Source organism: Haliotis cracherodii, unplaced genomic scaffold, assembly GCF_022045235.1.
Source record: "Haliotis cracherodii isolate W230 unplaced genomic scaffold, xgHalCrac1.p SCAF_9, whole genome shotgun sequence".
Taxonomy (NCBI): Eukaryota; Metazoa; Mollusca; class Gastropoda; order Lepetellida; family Haliotidae; genus Haliotis; species Haliotis cracherodii.
This window is the reverse complement of record NW_027266343.1, coordinates 52,736,489-52,760,259: the sequence shown is the minus strand read 5'-3', so window position 1 is coordinate 52,760,259 and position 23,771 is coordinate 52,736,489. Positions and strand designations below refer to the sequence as shown.

The 23,771-nt window shown below is 38.4% G+C and overlaps 2 protein-coding genes and 2 pseudogenes across 2 annotated transcripts in view; 2 read left to right on the top strand and 2 right to left on the bottom strand.

Moving 5' to 3' along the window:
- Positions 1–23,771, bottom strand: part of LOC139451981 (protein mono-ADP-ribosyltransferase PARP14-like) — a 150,909-nt gene that overhangs the window by 24,900 nt on the left and 102,238 nt on the right. The window contains exons 12-17 of the mRNA XM_071233260.1: positions 19,835–21,577; positions 18,987–19,487; positions 17,772–17,896; positions 16,580–16,810; positions 14,465–14,686; positions 9,749–9,884 (exon numbers count right to left, since the gene is read on the bottom strand). Coding sequence (XP_071089361.1) covers positions 9,749–9,884; positions 14,465–14,686; positions 16,580–16,810; positions 17,772–17,896; positions 18,987–19,487; positions 19,835–21,577 — 2,958 coding nt within the window. The remainder of the gene's footprint in view (positions 1–9,748; positions 9,885–14,464; positions 14,687–16,579; positions 16,811–17,771; positions 17,897–18,986; positions 19,488–19,834; positions 21,578–23,771) is intronic.
- On the top strand, positions 740–3,171 carry LOC139452805 (myb/SANT-like DNA-binding domain-containing protein 4; annotated as a pseudogene).
- Positions 5,804–6,863, top strand: LOC139452807 (putative nuclease HARBI1; annotated as a pseudogene).
- Positions 6,965–9,413, bottom strand: LOC139452806 (myb/SANT-like DNA-binding domain-containing protein 4). The gene is made up of 7 exons (XM_071234427.1): positions 9,238–9,413; positions 8,739–8,804; positions 8,425–8,521; positions 8,070–8,139; positions 7,653–7,784; positions 7,299–7,340; positions 6,965–7,137 (listed from the first exon to the last, which is right to left on the bottom strand). The coding sequence occupies exons 1-7, from the start codon at positions 9,411–9,413 to the stop codon at positions 6,965–6,967; spliced, it is 756 nt and encodes a 251-aa protein (XP_071090528.1).

The window sequence follows — 23,771 nt, the reverse complement described above, 5'->3', positions numbered from 1 at the left end:
TGTAATGGAAATTTGCCATAACATTGTATGGTGCATAAACCGAGAGCATATTGAAATACCTTCAGAACGAATGTTTATGCTCATTTTACAACGCCATCACCATTGTACGTGTGATGATGAACCATGAACCGACCAGTATTGCCTTATCAACACTGACAATTATACCAACTTATCAGAAGTGTGCAAAAAACTTACCTCAATATTTATGAATGGGTAGCGGCCAGTTTCACATCGACCATAGGACGTCTTGACAACACTGCAACTGCTTTGACAAGCCAACACTTGCTATCCATGTTCCCCATCTCGAGTGTTTTAATGCCTGTGACAATGTCATGTTTTTCTACGTTACACCTGCGTGTTCCAAATATGATTCGCCGGGCCCTGTCCGACGTGACACTGCTGTCGGCATTGCCGCGAGACGTTGTTTGTCACTGGAAGTACTAAATAACGTTATGTCTCGCGTAGTCCCGTGACCTACTTACGCCCCCTATTATCCAGGGTCCCGTTCCACAAAGCGATCGTAACTACAATCAATCTTAGTGACTTACGTCGATTATAAAATCGTCTTAGCTAAAGTTAGCGCCCGTTCCACAAAGTGATCTTAGGGAGATTGTAACTTTACAAGTTCTAAAGTAGCCGATCTTAACAAAGATCGGAATCTTCAGCCATGAAGATACGACAGTTTCCCTTTAGAGTGGCCTCCCTTGGTCATGTTTAGCAGACGACGCATTGTCGAAATATGGCCAAAACACAGACCTCTGTCGGCGTCAAACGCGTTCGTCGCAGCAATTTTTCAGCAAGTGAGATCGCTGTCCTTGTGGATGAGGTGGCTGTTCACCACACGACACTTAATTCCTCATTCAGCTCAACCGTCACCAATAAGCTGAAAGGCAGCATATGGGAGGACATCGCTAACAAGTAAGTGAGCTGTGGACTGTCAGAATGTTATCTGATTTAATAATAAGTCAACATACGTACCCTAACATGCAGTATACCTTTGAAATAATGAATATATTCGATTTAATATTAAATTCAGGTAAATTTGAAATAACAGCAAAACCTAGAAAATAACCTCTATGCCTTAGTACAACAAAAACTCTAACTAATGTAACTGCATTTTGTCCAGTCTGTAAAATAAAACATAAAGACCCTGCGCTTCCATAATTCCAACATCATTTGACATTCTAAAAATATATGATCCTTGATAGATGCCAAGTAAGTATGAGGAAGATATTTGCAAAACACCTTAAAATATTGATTGAGCTCAGCATCCTTAGATGGCTGAATCAGTACTGAGAAGTATCAGGTTCATCATCCATAAATTACAGTGAGTGCCCATTTAGATTTGCATACATTTTCTATTTCAACAAGTGTGATGGGTTCACACATTTATTATTTCATCAAGTGTGATGGGTTCACACATTTATTATTTCATCAAGTGTGATGGGTTCACACATTTATTTTTTCATCAAAAGTATGACAGGTTCATACTTTAATGTGCATAATAACAAAGTGTATATATTTTTAATATTGAAATAAGATGTAATGAAGCTTTTGAATGGTAGTCTTTAGACATCGGTTCGATTCCGGTCAAAAGCAAATACATCCTGAAACATTATTAACTGCATGTATTGTTATTTTGTGATGCAATGTCATATTTTTAATATCATCATTATTGTTATAATTGTTGCATGTTTTCTAACAACAAATTACCTCAGTAGAAATATAAAGATTATTTTTAGTATTTTAATTGTGATGTTATTGGGACATGTTCACTGAAATAATAATTGATATGTTGCACTTAATATAATATTTAGAAACTACAGAAATATGTAATGTAATATATTCCAGATGTATACCATGCAGGGAGATAGGTACATGCATGCATAATTTAACATACTATGTATATTGATACTGTACATGTACAAGTAATTACCAGTTATGTAACCTTGACACATTGTACTGAGTACGTCTGAAAATCTGTTCACTTTATTATATATATATATATATATATATAAAGTAAAATACTACTACTTATTCAACAGATGCCAAACGAGAAAGAAGGCCCAAGAAAATAGAAAAGAGGCATGTAAGACTGGAGGAGGTCCATGTCCTGCTACTCTGTCGGAAGTGGAACAAAAGGCACGTATTTAATGTAAACACATGTTTGATAATTTGATTATATTCACAACTGAGTTTGTAATATCTATCTAACCACAGTTATAGCTGAAGGTGTCAACATAATTATGTTTCAATGAAGGATATGCAAATCAAGTAATGGTTCTTATGACTGATGTAATATTGCATAATAATATTTCATTGGTATCACAGGTACTCTCATTGATTCCAGCCTGTCAGGTTGATGGCATCCAGGGAGGTTTGGAAACATTTCTTAGTGAAGGTAATACAATGAAAAACAACATTATAATGCTGAAAGCTACGAGTGTGTTATGCTTATATCCTCTTAAACATAAGAATTATTTGTTCATGTACTTAATTTCTACAGGAGTATGAATTTTGCTTTTAATATTTCATTTAAATGTTATCTTTTTAACAACAAGAAAACAATCTCTTTATTTTAAAGTGTCTAGTGATACAAGTGGGGTCAGCATGCCAGTCGAACCAACATTGGCAGATGAGTCTGTCCTTGCAAGCCTTCCTAGTGAGGAAGTAATCACTGAAACAACAGTGCATGCAGGTGAATATTGTGGTGAAAAATGAATATAAGAGTATTATCCTAAGATCATTAAGTACAGTAAGTAATACACATAAAAAAGTATATAATTTTGCATAAACAGACAAATAGTGCACATACTTTAAGAGCATCTGAGGAAGTATTACCAAATCATTCCTTTCAATGTCGTTATCAGCTTGCTCCTAATTCCAGGCAAGAAGTGTGTGAAACGACCCACACAACATGCGGACCAAGTCCTTACAATTGTTGATCTGGAGACCAACAAGTTATCGGCAATAAGGGAGCTTGTTTCAATCCGGCAACACAGGTGTGAGATGGAGAGAGAGAGGTTGGCATTGGAGAGAGAAAGGCTACAGATCGAAAAACGTAGATTAGCTCTGGAGGAGAGAAGATTTGGAAGTTTATCTTTTGATTTTTTTCCTGACACTACTCAATCCCCCTCCAATTGTGTTTCACCAACTATCAAACTTAATTGAAAACTTTCTTTTATCCACATCTTAAATGTGTGTCTAAAAATGTTCAGATGCTTTTTTGTTTCGATGAAACTAACAAAATATGGAATATTACTTAAAATATAAGTTTTAATATCATTCACATTATCTCAAGGGAAATAATCTGAAAAACAAAAGGTATAGCAGTGCAGCATGCAGTTTTGTTATTCTTAATTAGTATTTAGCAGATGTGTAAGTCTGATGTTATTTAAATGAAAACCTATACTATTGTTTGTGGCAACAATTCATGATGTTTAAATAAAATTGGAAAGTAATATGCCACTAGACAATGATGTCATGAAACCAACAATAAAATGTTAACTGAAATAGTGTGAGGAGGGAGAGGGGAGACGACATGATATGATATTTGGAAGGTAGGTACTTACTTTTCTGATAACATACACTTGCATTTTACTTGTATTTCTTTCGTTCAAACAAACAACAACTTGTATGTCTTGGAAACAAATTGAATAATGTCATGTTTGTTTTGATTTATTATGATGTAAATGGCTCACATACATAGATGTCATATCAGTTGTATTGTAAGAGTGTTAGACATTACATTTAAACAATAATGCATGGACAGTATTCATATATTAAAATAAAACATCTGTTTAATTATGAAACAAAATTGTAATTGCACAAGTACACACAGTTTGAAATTCAAATGTTTTTATCAGTTGTATTAAACATCCAGAATATACACTTGTTCCTGTCATTATTGTAATGTTCTCAAGAATTGTGAATCAGAGACAGTTCATGAGAAATAATGAGCAATCAGCTGAGCTCTGGCCTGATGTCCATCTTGACCATTGCCCTGATAGATGACGTGGGCTTCCTGGTCTTCTTCCAGCAGTTGTGGTAATGGCACTTTCTGATCCATGCAGAAATTGTGCAACTTGAATGCAGCCATGATCACTTTACAGTTCTTGCTGGTTGAAAATGGGAGGCAACCCGTAGATCTGTGAAGGAATGTGAACGCTGGGTTGCTGGTGTAATGGACGGAGAGACTGCTTCGAGCAGTTTCAAGAGGGCGTGGCGTGGCATACGATATCGCGCATACAGTTCATCGTCAGATAACGTATCCAGCTGCCGGGTGCGGTCTCTAAAAACCCTTTCTTTGTGTAAGACACGGTCCATTTCCTTGCACATCATAATAAAAGTCGCCATCTTTGTTGTTATGGTACAATATTTAAGATCGATTTTAGCGATCCTAAGTTGGTCCGGAGCAACTTAGCATTTTGATCTTAACTTACAACTCTCTTAGTTAAGATTGCTTTGTGGAACAGGCGGCCGATCGTAACAAAAATTTAAGATCGCGTACTTAGTGAGTTACAATCAACTTAGCCCAGGGCCCCGATCCACAAAGCCTTCGTAGCGCTTCGAACATCATAAAACCTGTCGTAACTTTATGACAAAAATCTTAAGCGATCCACAAAGCTATCTTAGTGAAAATATCTCGTAAAGTTAAGAGAAAAATTATGAGTGGTCAGTACCTATCGTAAATCAAGCATTTCTGTCGTAACTTTAGTATCAAGATGGCGGCATATTTTTTGCTTGGCATATTAGAAGAAAAGGCAACACGATCACGACCAAGGGTGTTTCGAGACCGAAGTCGAGTACTTGACACGCTCGATGATGACAGCATAATCCGGCGCTACCGGCTACCACGTCATGCCATATTTAAACTTATAGACTTACTGAAACCATATCTTGCTTCACAAACAGAGCGTTCCCATGCATTGTCCCCGGAAACACAGGTTTTGATTGCCCTCAGGTTTTATAGTAAGGGGTCGTTCTTCACTGAACTAGCAGACTTGCATGGCGTATCCCAGTCCACTGTGTCACGGGTGTTTACCCGTACAAATGAAGCAATTGTCAAACAACTAAAACTGATTTCGTTCCCAAAGGCAACATCCGACCAACGTGTCACGAAGGAAGCATTTTATAACATTAGCAGATTTCCAAAAGTGCTTGGTTGTATAGATGGCACCCTCATACCTATCATGCAACCAACCGGGGATGAAGAAGCGGTTTACGTTTGCAGGAAGGGCTTCCATGCCGTAAACGTTCAAGCTGTCTGTGACGCAGAACTAAGGTACATCACACTTCACAGACGTTAACAACAACACCCAGCAACATCCTTATTTAACAATTAATAGGGTCAGTATGAATCAATCATTCGTATACAGACGTAATAACAACATTATTCAGGGAAACATCGAAGGATACACACCTTGTTTACTCTCTTTAATGACCTTGACAATGACTAGTAGTGCCACCTACTCATTTTGTTGACCAATCATTACGTAAGGCCCAACAAGGGTTTTGTCATGAGGTCCAATACAGGTTTCTATTACCGTGCGGAATTACCATTGTGATAAAGGACGATTGTTTTAGTACTTAAAGCAATGCTCACTGCTGAATAAATAAAGAATAAAGAAAACTGTAAACAGCCAGTTGGACTATCACACACACACACACAGGGACTTGAGAAAATAACTTTATTATCGATTTATGAATGCATGGCTGATGGAAGAATTATAAATATGTATATTTAATCAAAAGGTTTACAAGTGTGGTTTCCAAGTGGCCTGGTTCAACTAATGATTCGTTCATGCTACAAAACAGCAAGATTGGGCAGTATATGGAGACTGCTGGGAATGACGGATGGTTGCTAGGCGATTCAGGGTAACAGCAAATCATTTGTGTAAACATAAGTTGTATTGTAACCACTACAGAGATATGAAAACACATAAACAAGAAGTTGATATTTTTTGTAACTTGGCATACAGAAGACCATACTGTAATCATAATGTGATTTTCAGATTCCAATGTTTATTTCATATTAGTCACTTTAAAATATATTGATCATAAATTAAAAGCAGCGGCCATAAAATCTAGCTTTGAGTGTAAGTGATTTCCCCTTGTACTTAAACCCAAATTTCACAATGTAAACTGACACCAATAAAATTGTCACGAAATGAAATAACATTTGAAGTGAAATATATAAGCTGGTATTTTAAGTTGTCTTTCAATATTTAATGGTATGGTCAATATGTTTAACAGAATTACAATTTTTCCATCAGATATGCATGTCGCCCATGGCTGCTTACGCCAATAGTTAACCCTACAACACCGTCTGAGGAATGTTACAACACTGTGGAGAGGGCTTTTGGACTCCTTAAATCCAGGTTCAGGCATGTATATGTTCATCCCTTATTTGACTCAATCATATATATCATTTTTCAATATTTGAGACATTAGTATGGCATACATCTGTGCTAATGACAGATTAAGATGTTATGCTTTAAGATAATACTCATACTTTAAAGTAAATCAGAGATATGGTCTTTTTAGAATATTTCAAGTTTTACACATAATAATGCGACTAGTCTATCTTATCTGCATTCTGAACAAAGGGTAATGTTTGTGTTTATATACATTATTAGGTGCCTACATAAATCAGGTGGCTGCCTGCTGTTCACCCCCCCCAAAATGCCATCAAGTTGTGTATGCATCCTGTCAGCTGCATAACTTCTGCATCAGCCTAAGATTGCCAGCTCCTCCTACACAAGAAGACCTGATCCAAGAAGATGGGATAGCTTACCCGGGGACCTCTCAATGACGGCCTCAAAGTCCGACAAGCTGTCGTCAATAACTGTTTCTCTAAATGATTGTATGATTAAGATAAACAACTTTTTGTAACCGATGATAAATGACAACAGAAGCTACATTATCAGTATGAATTTTTATATTTGGGAAAATTAATCAAAGTTCAAAGGAACTGAATAACTGGTGATACATGCAGTTGGCCAGAGTGGCCAGCTTCCAGAGAAATGATGTAGGCCAATTTCTGTTCTTCCATATGTAATCTCTTTTTTTCCACCTCAAGAAGCTCTTTCAGCACATTCAGTTTCTCCCTCTCTATGTTCAGAATGTTATCTTTGTCTGAAAGAAATTTTCATTTTACATAACACAAGTCTCACAGCAACAGTTATGTCTGGTCCATCTGTATACAAACTTCATCAAAACAAAAATCAGGGTTTCTTGAGTAAATTACATTTTTTTCTCTTTCTATCATTTCAAATTTGATGTATTGCTGTACATACCACTGAGAGTCTTTGTGGCCTTAACATGTGAAACTGCATCAACTGTATTAAAGAAACAAATCATTTAACTGAGACATGTGAATGTTGTATTTAAAACATATCCACAGGAATATTAAGTAAACACCTCTCTCCCTATAATACATAATACATAAACACATAGAGAGATTGGAGATACAATCAAAATCCATGAACTGTATTTCTAAGACCTGTGATGTTGCATACATGATTTCATCTTATCTTGTGGTAGGTATACCTGCAATAAACTATCACAGTTGCAAATCTCTCCCCACCCAGAACCCTTAAAAGTTGTATTAAATTTATTGTGCAGTATTTCCATTATGTATATGGTAATACCTTGAGGAACATCATCTGCCGACATCACACTCTCTGAGTACATGTATGTAGGTGGTACAAAGGCCCCATCACAAGGCAAATCCTGCAGGGCTTGAAGAGTCTCTGGAAAAACTGGAGTTGCTGGGGTAGTGTCTGTAAGTAATAAGATACATGTAGTTCCAATTTACCAATTTCTCTGCAATGAAAAAAGGCAAAATCTACCAAAAGTATGGTTATTAATGGAACTATTAATCCAATTTCAAAATCAACTTTAAGTTTATACTTCATCTTTTATCTTACATGATCACAATTACCTTTACTGTATGAGATAATCTATAATATTATATATCTGACATATGGTCATTAACATAAACTATGAGACCGGTTAAGTAAACAACTGCACATACAGCCATTCACACAACCAATTACGCAACTTACTTTCATATTCTTCACTTTCAAGGCCACCCTCACAGCCTTGAATCGAGCAGGGAGGTATGAATGATACAACCTGAAATCAATATTTCTTTCAATGCATGTTACAATGTTAATGTTCTCTGTAATAAGGTATGAAGTACTTTACCTTATAACTTATTGGTCAAAAGATGACCTGTTTGATATAATCACAATCTAACTGCTCCTTTAAGAGCTTTTCATATCAATTGTAAAATTACAATTCAACAGCAACTATATTAATTTGTACTTGTTGAGTACTCAATATGCCCACATATAAAAAAACCAGCCAATCATATAGCATTTAAGAAATTCAAGATTGAAAAAGAAACTGTAGGCTCACCCGCTGTTCCATTTCAGAGAGGCTGAATGGTGGAGGCCCCCCACCAGATCTCGTTGCCTCCCTCCTTCTTTCAGCTTCTTTTTTCCTTGTTTGGCTCCTCATGGAACAAAATGTATAAATGAACAAACACACCTCGTATTATCTAAACAATAGTACCAGTATAAACAATTTTAATTTATATTTAATAACAGCTAAATATGAATGTTTCACTGAACATGTATGTCAGGACAAGCACATGTTTTATACCATGCAATGAGTATTTGTTTACATAAAATAATATTATGTTCTAAATTGTTCTGTGTGTATACACATACTTGTAGTCCATCCACTTCTTTTTAACATCTTTGGTCAGTCTCTTGACACCACTGTTTGCACTGATGCTGAAACAAGATCAGTGAACTTTAATAAATTGTCAAGAAAAAAAGTAATGGAGTGAAGGGTGAGAATGTATCGAGAGAATGTGTCGTCTAAAATACGGATAGAGTGGTGTCCCTTCATAAGTGACAAAATGGCTGCTCGTGACCCTGCAGCGCTAGTTCCAGCTTATGTATATCCTTTGCATCAAGTTATTACCAAAGACAGGTTGATGAAGTAACACCCTGTTGACAGGTTGGTGAGATAGCCGAAAGATATTTACCGTCAGAATGCTCTCCTCGTCTTGCAGTATTCAACATAAAACATCGATACGTTAATTGATCATTATTTACATATTTGTACTCCAGTTTATACCAGACATATGACACCACCCCCCTGCACACCTTCCACGCTTCCACACACACACACCCAAACGCACAATTTCATTGAATCACTCACCTCTGTGAAATGTCCTCCCATGCTTTCTTCTTCATACTGTTCGTCAAATTGTTGGTGAATGACGAAAACGACACGTTTTTCTTCGACTGTACATCCTCTATTAGAAGGGCTAATTCACTGTTAGTCCAGTTCTTGCTCCTTTGCCGTTTCAATGTCAATGGTTGACTAGAATCCATGATCGCTTGATAATACGACTGGCGTCGTCTGCTAATACAGTGAAGGGATTCCCCTGTAAATTAATTACGTCATTGGGGAATCCCCCTATATTCTTACCTCCATCACAGGAGAGCGACAATCTTAATTTACGACAATGATCGTAAGACGATGAATTTACGAACAGATTAAGAACGCTTTGTGGATCGGTCGTAAATATTAGTAAAATTATCTTAATTTCAATCGTAAACTCTTACGATATGTGTAAGTTACGAAGGCTTTGTGGATCGGGGCCCAGGACTTTACATGTTGCCCACATGCTGCTTCACATGTCTTCAAACCACTACTCAAGACCAACCTGTCTTTGCTTCTGCAGATGACGAACCTCCCTTTGTGAATGTTCTTCTGCTACAACTACTTGATGTTGCTTTGTCATGGGCACCTGAATGGGCACCTGCACCAATGGAACCAGTTTGTCTGTGGTACTGAAATGCCTGTAAAAAAGACTTCAATTGCTGAGTAGAAACAAAGATATATACAAAACTGGATATTCTGATCTATTCAGTGATCACATGACAAAGAAAATACTAAAGACAAAATAGCTACTGTTAAACTCATCATCATGCGATCTACATGTGTATATCTACTCACTGTTCTTTATATCATGGTGTTGATATTTTGATATATACAAAGTCTATATCCCCCAATTACCAGCAAATTACTGAGTAAGGCTGGGAGTCAAACAGCTTGCAGATAGTTCTTGATGTCTCCATCCAGAAGCTGCACCTTGTCATAATATTGTATATTAATATGTTCAAAGCAAATTATGAGAATATCTAAGGTTTTGGTTTGGTTTGGTTTGTTGTTTAACACCTCACTTAGTGATATTCCAGCTATATGACGGCGGTCTGTAAATAATGGATTCTGGACCAGACAATCCAGTGATTGACATCATGAGCACTGATCCTGACCACCCAATCCCGTTAGTCGCCTCTTACAACAAGCACAGTCACCTTTTTAGCAAGCATGGGTTGCTGAAGACCTATACTACCCCGGATCTTCACGGGTCCTATATCTGAGGGCATTAATTATTTCTACAATATTTTAGTTCTTTGGCTTTTGTATACTGTATCTGATTTATCATATTATGAATGATTTCTAGTATGCATAATTGTACCATGACACTGAAGAATTCTTGATTCTGATTTGTCAAATTAAGATCAAAATCAGGTACCTAATTCCCTTTGATACTTCAAAACTAACATGCCCTTTCACACAAAACCCTTGTGTTTGAGAACATTTATCTATAGATAGCCTACAAAACAATGCATATAACAATCGCTGCCAAAAAAACATTATAATTGTATACATTTGATGAGAAACATGATGAAATATATTTCAGAACACATGACTTAAATATAACATACATTTAGGACTGTACTGTGTCAGGGCCACAAAATGAGCAGTCTTTCATACCACAGCTAGACAGCTAACAACAGTGGCTTTCATTTCCACCAGTAAATCATCGCATTAATGTGAACAAAGTTATAGATCAGGGTTGACCTTTGTAAATATTGAAATTTTACAATGAATTGTATATTCATAAACTAATCCTATCTTAAACTATGCATTTATCCAACTGTTGGATTGTGGACGCAGATACCCAAGCCGGTAATAGGTCCTCAACCGGGAGACGGATAGTGTCTGAAACTCAGCAGAGTAAAGTAGAGCCTCAAGGGCCAGCACATTTAAAAGAACTGTAGGCCCTTTGGAAAAACTGTAGGCCCAAACATTTTAGCTGAAGCAGGGAGACATCCTCTCGCAATATAAATTACAAAACAGAACCAGTTACCCAGAAGATTTTACTGCTATCACACTGAGGTCCCAGAGACTCTGAAGTGATGTCTCGAAAGTGGGATGCCAACACTGTGTCCAATCTCCAGAACCAGCCCTCCAGTAAAGTACAGTCGCTGTGTGACGCCATGGTAGATGCAACTGCTCTTGTCTCATGTGGGTTAGAAGCTACTGGAGGTGGTAATCCCATAAAGTTGTAGGCTCTTAAGATGACAGAACACAGCCAAAAGGAGATCACGGTCCAAGATACTAGTTTGCAGGCGTTGATAATGGGATAAAAACATGCTTGAGTGAGCATTGCAAGGCCTCAGATGCCTTCAAGTAGACTCTCATGTCTCTGACTGGACACAGGGAGAGATCTTCAATATCATCCGGCCCCAATATCGTGGAGAGCAGCGGGATAGTAAACAATCGGTCATGTTGTCCTGGGAGATGGTTTTAGCAATAAAATCCTAACGTAATCCCAAAAAGACTTTGCCATGGTGTTGTCTTTCAAACCCAGACTCAATTTATGTCTAAGGCAGTGATCTCACTGATGCGAGGTGCTGTAAGCCAGTGCAAGGAGGAAGATCATTTTGAACTTCAAGTGTTTGAAGTCCTTTTCCTCCAAATCTTAATAATCCACAGAAGATAGATGATGGAGGATGTTGAGATCGAATGCACGTGGTCTAAACCAAGATGACTGATCCGTAAGCCAGTATGACAAATCAAAACTGTAGCTCAGCAACAATGGAGACCTTGGAGCCTGTAATTAACTGTGGCAATGACAGAATTAATAGCAGCCAAACAGGTAGCTTAAGTGGAACCCGTCAACTTCCTGGTTGTGCAGAGATGTGGAAGGTACTCAGCTATTTGTTGAGGTGAAGTGGTGGGAGAAGGGGTGGGAGAAGTGGTCAGAGAAAAGTATTCTCAAGCAGAGCATCAGCCTTCAAATGCCTTCCATTTATGATCCTACTGAGCTTTGGTAGACGTTCGATGTGTATCAGTGAGAGTACACACCACCTACGAGAATAACCTATTGAAGATCTTTCCCTATGTCCAGTCTGAGACATGAGAGTCTATCAGAGATTCCTGGAAATGTGCCAAATGCCATGCTGACCAACACCCTGCTCTCTGCTTGTCCTGAATCCACAATGTCGTTACTTCCGGGAGATGACAACAGCATCTGTTGATCACCATGATTAGCTAGCCGTGTCATCCAGACTGGAATGGTAGAGGCGCTATGCGAAGTCGAAGCCTTGTCTGGTTGAAACTGTGCTGATTGAACAAGTATCTGGAAGTTTGAGTCAGGTACTGAAGCAGCGTCTGTACGAAGATCAAAAAATGAAGGGAATGTAGAAAGATTCTGGCAATCAGTTTGATCATGTGATTTTTTATTTTATTTTTCTTTATAATTGATATGTTAACTGTTATTTTTGTACTTATTATTCTAAATAATGTCATTATCACACCAAGCCCTATACCTCTCACCGTGTGAGTTTGTGAGGGTTAATTGTAAAACCGTGGCAACTATCTTGAGAATGAAAAAAAGAAGAAGAAAAAAAGTTCACCAGAAAAAAAATCATGGGAGTCAGTGCGACGATCCTTAAAAGGGTTTTGAACAAAAGTTTAGGAGCCTTGAGGTGGTCTGGGGGTAGGTACAGGAGAACAACGATCCCCAAATCATGTTGATCTAGCAACCCATAACAGCATATTTCTGTCAAGGTCTGTCGGTCTCTTGAGGAATGTCATTCTGTTGGGGACAGTCGATCCTCCGAGTGATATCGACCTTTTGTAGAACATGCATCGTAGAGATAAGAAGGGACTCGTCAGTTGATAGTACAGTACAGCAGTCAGGTGAATGCAGGACAACTGTAGGAGAAGATAGGATATCCTCACGCACACAAGGCGTGGTCCTCTTAGCAGCGGGAAGTTCAGCTGTGAGGAATGAGTCGGAAAGTGCGTCCTCCTCTATCGATATCGCAGTGATTGTTGATGAATTGGTCTCACAAGAAGACAAGGGAGGTACGGAAACATTAGAAAGCACTGTTCGCTTGGATTTCTTGGCTGGCTGTGCTGTGCTCAGAATCCTTCAACGACACCTTGGAATGCTGATCCGCTGAACACTTTGCTGATCTGTTTTGGAAAGTTGGGGACATTGCTGACATCGATTATTGATAGAACTTGTGTCCTGACAGTTAAAACACACAGAGCGTGGATCACGTGGAGAAAACAGGTGTTTGCAGTCTTTGCAAAGAGGACGTTATTGTTCAATGACATTGTTTTAGTCTCAGTGGTTGGTAATGAGATAGACAGACAATCTTGAGCCTCCATGAAAAGAAGAAAATGTATTCTCTGTTCAAGTACATCTTAATCTTAGGGATTTAGAAAGAGCATGAGGGTGTCAGAAAATGTCAGGTGATTAGGTTGCATGGGGTAGCATCACACAGGATTGCAGTTGTATTTGACCCATGGTTAAAAGTGGTGGCTATGGTGATGTATGGGATGTGTTGGGGCGAGTTGTTTTTTTAAAGATGGAAACTTTGTTCTAGAACTGAAGATGGAAAACATGCATAGAGAGAGGATAAGTTTAAACATTTACAGTTATCGTGAACAACTATTGTGATTTGAGTTATTTGAGAAATAACTCAGTCCAGCATTTTTTGTTATGATTTCTATAACCTGTCACCCTAACAATGGAAGATGTCATGTTGAAGTTTTAGAAATGACTTGGTAGAGTCCAAGCAGTGCAAATATGCAAAAAGGTTGCAATGAAAACAAAATATATATCTATGGAAGGTTTTTCCATTAATATCTTCAAAAAACTATGTTTTTTGTAACCATTATTTTCAACTAGTTTACACATTTTAAACCTCAAGCTAAAGAACCCGGTTTCGAATTGATATAAAAGGTATCTGAATTACATATAGACTACCTCAAATCTCAAAACGTACTAGGTTTATATCCTGAATATTAACCTCTGGTAATTTTTCAAAGAATTCACCACATTGTAGACTAAAGATGTCAACTTCTTACTTAAGTTCATGGAGATTATTCAATATTTCCTGAAATGCTGCATTAGAAATTCCATCATCTGTATGAAGATAATGTTCAAGCATTTACCACAATTTGAACATTTTGACGTAATTTTGAAAAAAACACAAAACTCAATATTTCACTTTCAGTAATGTTATCATGGTTACTAATTTTTTAAATATTTTATATTTATAGATAAATGTACCTTAGTAGTCGCAGTATCCTTGTGGTACACAACTATCTTCACCTCCTGTAGTGATGTCCCGGGGTTGTCCTGTCCGAACTGTTCCACCGTCTCCATCATGGTTTTGGCAACCACATCTCGTGGGTATCCCAGGTTACCAGTCCCCAGTGCAGGGAAAGCAATGGACTGGTACCTCTTTTTGTGAGCTTCCTGAAGACAATCTCGAATCAAATCTTGCAGAACCTTCTAGCAAAAAAAGATAGGAAAGAATTAGTTACGAGACTCGTGGTGTTTTCAGAAAGTGCGAAAATACCAGGTTAACATTTGCAATAATAGTTCAAATGTTTGTTTGTTTAACGCATCCAGCTATATGACAATGGCCTGTATATAATCAGGTCTGTACCTGACAGTCCAGTAATCAATATTGTAAGCAATGATCCATGATATCGGGGTACGAGGACACCTTTCAACCAACCGAGCCCCACCAGCCATTCGGTCACCTCTTATGACCAGCATAGGCTGCTGGACACTGATTTTAACCTTGAACCACTACAAGGCAAGTGGTGTGCCAATATATCGTAAATCGTGAAAGCCCTTTGATTTGTAACAGAATCTATCAGAATCAGAGTATAGCAAGCTCAAAGTGTATTGCACTCTACTGTCTATCATCTTTGCAGGGTGTTCACTGTGGCACCTAATTGATAACATCATATAGTATTCCCACACAAGAGACGTCTCAACACTGAGGATTCTTCAAATGTATGTTCATTTTAATTACACAAAATAATGCAAGTAATGGTTGTTTACGTACTGTAACTAGACATATGTTAAGTAAAGTATTTTATTTGCTTGTGAACTTTGGTTTCTCCCAGAGCAATACTAAAGGCTGTGGTCCAATGGGTGTTTGTCATGTGGAGTATGGTTAGTTATATCCTGATAATGAACAACATACAATATATCAATGCAAGAGAATAACCAGGCTTGATTACCTGATGAAAAACAAAAGATTCCATTGGGCATGAAAGAGAAAATAGCGGAGAAAAATCTATGAATGGATCAGTGAATGAGTGAGTGTGTTGGGTTTTATGACAGTATTCCAGACATATCGCAGCGTGACACCTTAATGTAGTAGGAAAGCCGGAAGTGATGCATGTCTCAGATGTTTACCACTTCTGTGAAACCCACGAGCATGGGTATAATGCTGACAAACCTAGAAACATCACTGGGGCGAACCTGGATTCAAACCCGCAAACATAGGTTTCTGGTGTACCCAAGGGACGCAACTCTGCACAGCGAATCATGGCAACTTAGACGACTGGGCCACCTGTGCCCCCAAATGGATCAGTGAAAATCAGTGATGTTCGCAAAAGGGTAAGCATGTCCTGCCATACTTGTAGCACCCGCCATTACACTCATTACACTCATTCCTGCAGACACTGGTACCAGGCCAACTCCTTTACTGGTACAATAACTCATTATTTAACATATTCTGATCATCGTCACTGATTTCTTGCTTGTTATCAAAACCTGTTCCCATTCACATGTGTTTCATAAGTGTCTCTCCATACACTAAATTTGGTCGAATCATCCTGAAGCCACAACCTAATGGCATCAGAAAGGACAATGTGCTGTGTGCTCTTCTGGTTTACATTCAGAGGCTATTTGTCCTTTCTGTCAAATCATCGAAAAACTCATATTGCAGTGTAACCTTTTGTATTTGCATCTTATGCATCTCTGTTGCTATATTATAATATGCAAAAAGTTCTCCCATACTCTCAGGCCCAGAAGCTGTCATATGTCATTCAACTCCAAGTCAGGTCCATATTTACAAATTGAGTTACTAAAAATAGATTGGGTATTACCCAGAAGTATTAATCCCCAAACCTAAGCCAATCAGATGTCTCAATATGTTGGAACCTCATAAAGATATTAAGTAGAGACACTACTTATTATCGATCCCCACAATAAACAATATTGACTTCATCCTCTGTCCATACGTTAAAAAGGAATGCGGACCAAGGATGAAGCTTGAGGTCAATATTGCTTTTCACTGGTCTTTTAAACAAGTATTGATAAAGTCTATAAATATATATAATCTTTCTTATATAAATGCCCACATTGACATCAATGAACTACCTGTTGCCCATTGGTGCCTTGAGTCCATCTTGGAAGACAGGTATGGTAAATCTGGCGACAGCTAAGCATTCCTCCACTGGAAATGGCAAAACATCCTGGACGAACACCGCTTGGGTACTTCTGAGAACACTCATTTTGTATAACCATTCCAGCTCTTTGCAGGATGGATTTGGACACCGCTCCATTGTTCAGATCTAAGCCATGTGAGGTTGAGTTGACGATAACATCCACCTGATGGAAGAAAACAGACCTTACAAATGAATACGGACTGGTCATATAAGCAATGAACAATGCACAGTTGTGCAGTATGGATCAATTCGCTTTAAGGATCTGTCTCAAACATTGAGTCAGTTGCTAGACTTAAAAAATAATTGATTTTTTTTTACCACCATTCTAAGTTAAAGCGGTGAAAGAGATTGTATTTCACTGTAAAATGACAATTCTGATCAGCATTCAGGGCATAAGAATAATAGTAATAATAATAAATAATAACTTAGCATCCCCATGTTTTGGAATCTTGTTGGGCAACTAAATAACTGTGTGAAAATCATAATCATGTAATAAATAATTGAGCTGGAGCTGTAACAGCTACTGAGCCAAAGTGTCATGTTCCAACCATGTGGAGAAGGCGTGTGCAACATTTCAATCAGAGGGAATGCACATTAGAAGAGCCAAGAAAACATAAAAACTGTTTTTTAATTATCTTTTTCGTACCTATCGCTTCACATACAATTTCACCGAAATTAATTAAAACAATATTAAAAGGAATTTTTAATAAAATTTATGAAATAAGTTACAAACGTAAGTCCAGATATACAAAGAACACTTTTTATAGCCAGACAGTTTAATTACATGATTAATTTGCATACTTAGTATGGATTTGTTGACATGGTATTTCCGGTGTTACGTCCTCACGGTAATGTCTTTCCATTGGGGGAAAAAAACATCAAAACTCATTATTGCGTGTATAATGTGCACCCCCTTCTACACAGCTGTGTTTTGTTTTTAAAAAGTGCACACTATACTCAAGTAAATACGTTAACAAGACTTTCAACCACCTACCCATTCTTCTAAAGTAATTACGGCAGATGACTGTGAACCTTAATGATGATCCCTGATATAAATAACTCTGCATCTTTAACTACTTTGGGCTTATTACACTGGAAATCTTTGATCAGAATAAATCATTTACCTGTTCTGTAGCTATTTCTCCAGAAACAATGTTTATCTGAATACTTGAAGAACTGAATACATCTTCCCTCTGTCGACTGAATGCGTCGTCACTCTCTGGAGAAGAATACTGTTGTTTAGAATGCCCTTACAAAAAAGTGCCTCATGTTAATAAAGATTACATATCACCAAATGAGATTGTTATATTTCTTCAATAAACAGTGCAAAGATCTGATAATAGTGATGTCACTTATGCAAAAGTTAGACTGTCCGAAACACAATTAAGAAGGTCACAAAGGCATTATATTGATAAGACAATGTCATTGCCAATAAAAATATATATTCTTTGACATCCTACTCAGTTGTTGATTATTTGCTTGATAAAGGTACTGGCATTTTGTACCAAAATGTTGCATTGAAAGAAAAGAATTTAAAAAAACAAACATTTACTGTCTTCAACATTGAGCTCACAGTCATATTTTTTTATTAACACACAATGTATGCTTAAATGCTGGACAAAGGTGCTCTTTTGATGGCAACTTTCATTTTCTTTAGCTTCTGACTAGAATATATCCTAAAGAAAACTGTAAGTTAATTTAGAAAACAGTCTAATAAGGTTTATAGGTAAGATTCCATGTCCATTTCATATAAATCGCACCAAGGCACTGTTCACATCGATTGCCCTGTAAGTGAGCAGAGTGTTATATATACTACCAACAATAAATAAGGGAACTAGTGATCTGAATGTAGCTATTGTTGAGGTGTACATTTACAATGCCATCATGTCACATCTCAACGCAACATCTAAATCACAATGAAATTTCAAATCATGCATGAACAGAACGTGCACACAGAAGCCAAAATGTGTGCTCCCATCGGGGAACTCACAATCACTAAAACAACTGTGTTGAGCACATGCTAAAAAATGCCTCAGAGACTGTATCTCAATGAACAGACAAAATGCCAAATTGCGGTTTTGATAGAGGGGCGAATGTTGCCTGAAAGCTTGGCAAATCAAGATGTGTAATTTCCCGACTGGGGAACAAGAACCATCATTCAGGGCGGGAATGCAATGAGACCAGAATTACTGTTTTGTTTGTTTGTTGCTCAGCACTAGATTCAGCAAACGTTCCAGCCATCATTGGATCGAGAAAGGTCTACTGATTGATCATTGATTGTTATTGATCAATGGTTCATCAATAGCTCATTAAACACAATGAAGATACATTTTACTCACTTGGTCTCCTTGATCTCCTTTGGGATCTGTGTTGTCCATCTTCTTCATCTGCAGCTTCCACACCTTGGTTCACAGAAACCACTTTAGCGGCACCACAAACTTTCTTCACAGCCTGGATAAATGCTTGAACAGTGTTGACATTGTTGTCACACACGTAGACATCCATCACCTTGCTACCTGGATTGTCTGTGAAAAATATCTGTACTGCATCAATGATAGACTCCGTTGCTTCTGTCACTGGGTATCTATAGATACCAGTGCTTAGAGCTGGGATGGCAATAGAAGGAAGTTTCCAGCTATCAGCCATCTCAAGACTATTAAATATAGCTTCTTGAAGGAGTCCTTCCTCGTCATTCTTCCCACCTGACCATATAGGTCCTACAGCATGGATGACCTTCTGGCAGGGAAGATTTCCAGGACTGGTCACAGCTACTTTTCCGACATTCACATCACCATTTTTCCGTCTGATAGCATCACTTTCATCTTGAATAATTCTGCCACCTTCAAGAAGATCAACAACACACTTTTTAACATACCTATTCATAAGACAAAATAAGGAGTTTTTGAAAACAGAATGAATGTAAAAGTGATATTTTAGAACAACTCATATTTAGGCAAATATCCTCAAAATTCTTTGATTACTGAACTGCTGTGTTATAATTGTTAACAAGAATGAATTTGTCAATGATTAATCTAAAAATGCTTGGTTCACACTTAGGAAAGACTTCCTCACTCTGTCATAATTTGTCTCTTGTCATGGATTAAACACCGACTGTGATCAAATAATATCTGGATGAGTTTGAGGTTAGACTCTCAATGGATGTTTCGGTTAACCAAACTAAACAAACCTTTATCAACAATGGCTCTGGCCAATCCACTGCCATGAGAAAGATGTTGATTTGCTGCATTAACAATAGCCCCCACCTTCATCTGTGTGATGTCACCTTGGCACATGTACAGAGTACGGCCGGACCCAAGGTCACATGTGGCTTGGGTCTGAGGCCCTCCTGTAACTGTTCTTAGACCCCTTTGCTTCCGTGTATTACCATAAACCGTCCGCTCATTTGGATCATAAGTTCGCTCTATCACACACCGTTCTGTTTGCTCAATCCTTTTGATATCAGCCTCTCCTTTGTCAGATAGGATCAGTTTAGCAATCCCTGGTTTGTTGAAAAGGTGGCTACCATATAACACATTCTTGGATAGTCTTTCCAATTCCCCCATTACAATTCTTAATCCATCTTTGGTTCCTTTCACTGTAAAATCACCAGATGTCCTCTGGTAGATAATCTTAACAGAATATATTTTGAATTTTTCCGAAAGATCTCTGATTTCAGTATCTTTATGTGTAGTCATGAACCGCTGGATTCCCCTCGGGAACTTGACAGTGTCGCTATACACTGTGTATTCTGTGATGAAGTTGTTCACCTCTTCTGCCACCCCAGCTACCAGTTCATCTATAGCAGCTATGACAATGTGAGACTTATCCTCTGCTGTGTGCATCTTCACAGTGTCCCCTCTGTTCTGTGTCTGGTCATCACAGATCCTCCTCCAGTCTGGAGAGGCCAAGAGTGGGACAGATTCCGGGTCCAGGTTGATGACTTGCTGGACCACACATTGTTTCAGAACTCTTACAACATCTGCAGCTTCAGTGTCTGTTCTCCCATACACATACAGTTTACCTTTGTCTGCCTCCCAGACACCAACCAGATGTTTCAGCTTCAGTTTCTTCACAATGTAATCCCTGACATCTTTCTTCTGAAGAAGCATCATCTGAGCATCAAGCACATTCGGCAAAGATGTCTGCTTGAAGTCATTCATTGTTTCATACATGTCAAACTTTGCAGATTTCACAAAAGAAACTAATCCTATGAAAATAATCTCTTTCTTGTTCACATTAATTTCAACCTTTAAGTGTTCATATTTCTTCATCATATCACCTGGGAACCCAAGAGCAAGCAGTAGCTGTAACTGCCATGACTTCAGACTTGACATTGTTTCAGTGATTTCCTTCTTCTTCCGCTCATGATCTCCCTCCAACGATGCTACCACGTCCTTCACCTGTTTAGACAGTCCTTCTGCAACCATCCTGTGACCGACAACAACTATAAGTTGAGACTGATCAAAAATATAAAGTCTTGCTGCATCTGGCTTGAAATTTTTTATCTTCTCAATCTCTTTCCTCACATGATCCCAAACCTCCTGAAGGACATTTACCTTCTCAGTGATCAGCAGAGAAAGAAAATGTTCCAAATCCTCAGTTGCATTTTTCTTCCAAGACTTAGCCTTGTTTCTTGCATCAGGCATATCTTTAGTAAGACAGCATTCAAGGATCACAGAACCATCTGACTCAAGCTTCAGATCAGCACATCCATCTTTCAGCTGCTTTTGTAGATTTTCCATATTTAAACGAGAATCTCTGATGAATTGCAGTTTGTAAGAGTCAACATTCTGTAAAGTAATTGGTGGTGGCAATGTGAACCATGTGGGATTGATGTGTCCACCTCCAGATCCCAGACATTCAGTGTACAAGGATACTGTAAGGGCCATGTCATCTAACTTGTGGGTTGTGTTCAAAATCTCAGGTATCACTGAAACACGAATGATTGCACTTAATCAAGAGTTCATCTATTCTGAAAAAACAGTGAAAAACCATACCTTTTTGCCAAAAACGGAAAATACAGTCATCAGTGACGGAAACAAATATTGATTCTGACTCTCTCAGATGACAAGATAATAATAGTATTGGCTGAATATTTTCTCTTTTCTTAATGTGGTACAGAATAAATATAATAATTCACAGTATAATACTATTTTACTAAAAACAAACTTGTTCTTATCAAATCAGAGAACAAATATTCAACTTTTCACTTTCAGTAAAAAAACATTGACATGTATAATCTTAATATGATCTATTTCATCAACATTTAATTGAGTTCTATTCTAATTTATCACACTCAAGAATGTACTGTCTTTTATTACTTTGAGTTCACTGGAGAATCAACCTTCAAAGGGTGAGGGCCAAACTGTAGAACATTAAAGCTTTAATCTTTTTGTTTCACTCGAAATCTTGTCCTGATGTCTACACAGTTTCGTTCTGAACCATTTGACCTGATAATACTTTAATAATAACATGCATACCAGTTCTTGTCAGTTATATGAGGAAACAATAATGTCCAGAAATTGTCTTTGTTTGATTTCATTGAAGCCATCGCCAATAGTGTTGGCTGGTTATTAGCGGTACCGAAGACTCCCCGAGTTAGCTCCCTTGTCTTCGCTCTCCGGTTACGCCTTTTGTACTCGCCGTGGTTTTCGAAAATAAATCCTCTTGCAACCGAAAAGCCCCTCCATCTTGTGTCCCAATCGTCAGTGGTCTAAGAGTGTCCGTCAAACCTTACTGGCATGGTGGCAGCGCTACGGACAAGTTTCCACACCTGACATTCGTTTGGATCGTGTAAAACACTCATAAGTATCACAATCGCTTCACAGCAGATGATCGGTCAGTATTGCTTTTACTGGATAGCACAAGTTACACCCTCATCATGGCTAATACTGCGAGAGCACCTAAAGAGTGGTGTTTAACCAAACACGAGACAGTTAATTCATTTGAGAACTGGCGTCAAAATCTTTTGTACACATTGTCACTAGATCGGAACTTTGCTCCATTCCTAGTGACGGGTGCCACATAGCTCAAGAAAACCGCCCATGCTCCCTTGCGGGGATTTACCGATGATAATGAGGAGGTTCCCGTTGCGTTGCGACGAACAGCTCTACAAAAGGTCAGTGCACCGGAACTTATGCTTGGACAAGTAGCTAATTATTGCCCCGTTATCTCAAGGAACACTACGGTGAAGAATTCTACATCCATTGTTCAGATCTGGCTAGTTATCAGACTCCATTATGGATTTCAGTCTACTGGAGCTCACTTTTTTTACTTTTCTGACATTAAGCTTGACCCTGAGGAACGCCCAGAAGATTTATATCAGCGTCTCATGGCCTTTATTGAGGACAATCTCATGCATCGGAAGGGTGCTATTACGCACCATGGAGTGATAATCGACGAGGACGAGGAACTGTCTCCCACTTTAGAGAACTTTGTTATCCTCACATGGCTACGATTGATTCACCCTGAATTGCCAAGACTGGTCAAGCAAAGATATGGTACTGAACTACGCTCACAGACTTTAGCTTCCATTTAACCGGAAGTTTCGCAGGCTCTATCATCTCTCCTAGATGAGATACGTACAGGGGATGACGTGAAGATTATGAGGGCTGCAGCGTCCTCAGATGGCAACCGAAGATCTCCATTCACCAACAGACCTCCAAAAACCTCCCCTAGAACGCCTTAACAAGATGTGCCCTCTGTGCAGTCAAGCTGGACGTTCAGAAATACGTCACTTTCTCAGTGTGTGCCCACACCTACCAGACATGAAAGACATGACAAAGGCTCAACAGAAATCCCACATTTTGGACATAAACGACAATGACAATGAGGAGACAGAGGATGCTTTCACCATTAACCCCTCCACATTATCTAAGTCTAACAGTAAGGATTCAGGTCCGTCAATCACCGTATCTAGATGCTTTCCACCATCATCATGGTGTTCGCCTCACCCTCGACTCTGGAACACCGGCAATATGATTCCCCTGTCAGCCACAATACGTCTAGAGGCTAAGATTAGCAAGTCATCACAGTCAGCCCATCAAGCCAATGGATCCTCACCCCTAGAAGTCGTTGGAGAGACCTGCATGACATTTGCACACGATGACAAAGTTTTTGTTCGA

Excerpts from the sequence above, each read along its gene's own strand:
- LOC139452806 (XM_071234427.1), bottom strand. The coding sequence starts at position 9,413 with ATGGATTCTAGTCAACCATTGACATTGAAACGGCAAAGGAGCAAGAAC. Across the intron at positions 8,522-8,738 it reads AAGAAGTGGATGGACTACAA|GAGCCAAACAAGGAAAAAAG; the intron begins GTATGTGTATAC and ends TTGTTCCATGAG. Across the intron at positions 7,341-7,652 it reads GGCAGATGATGTTCCTCAAG|TTGATGCAGTTTCACATGTT; the intron begins GTATTACCATAT and ends TCTTTAATACAG.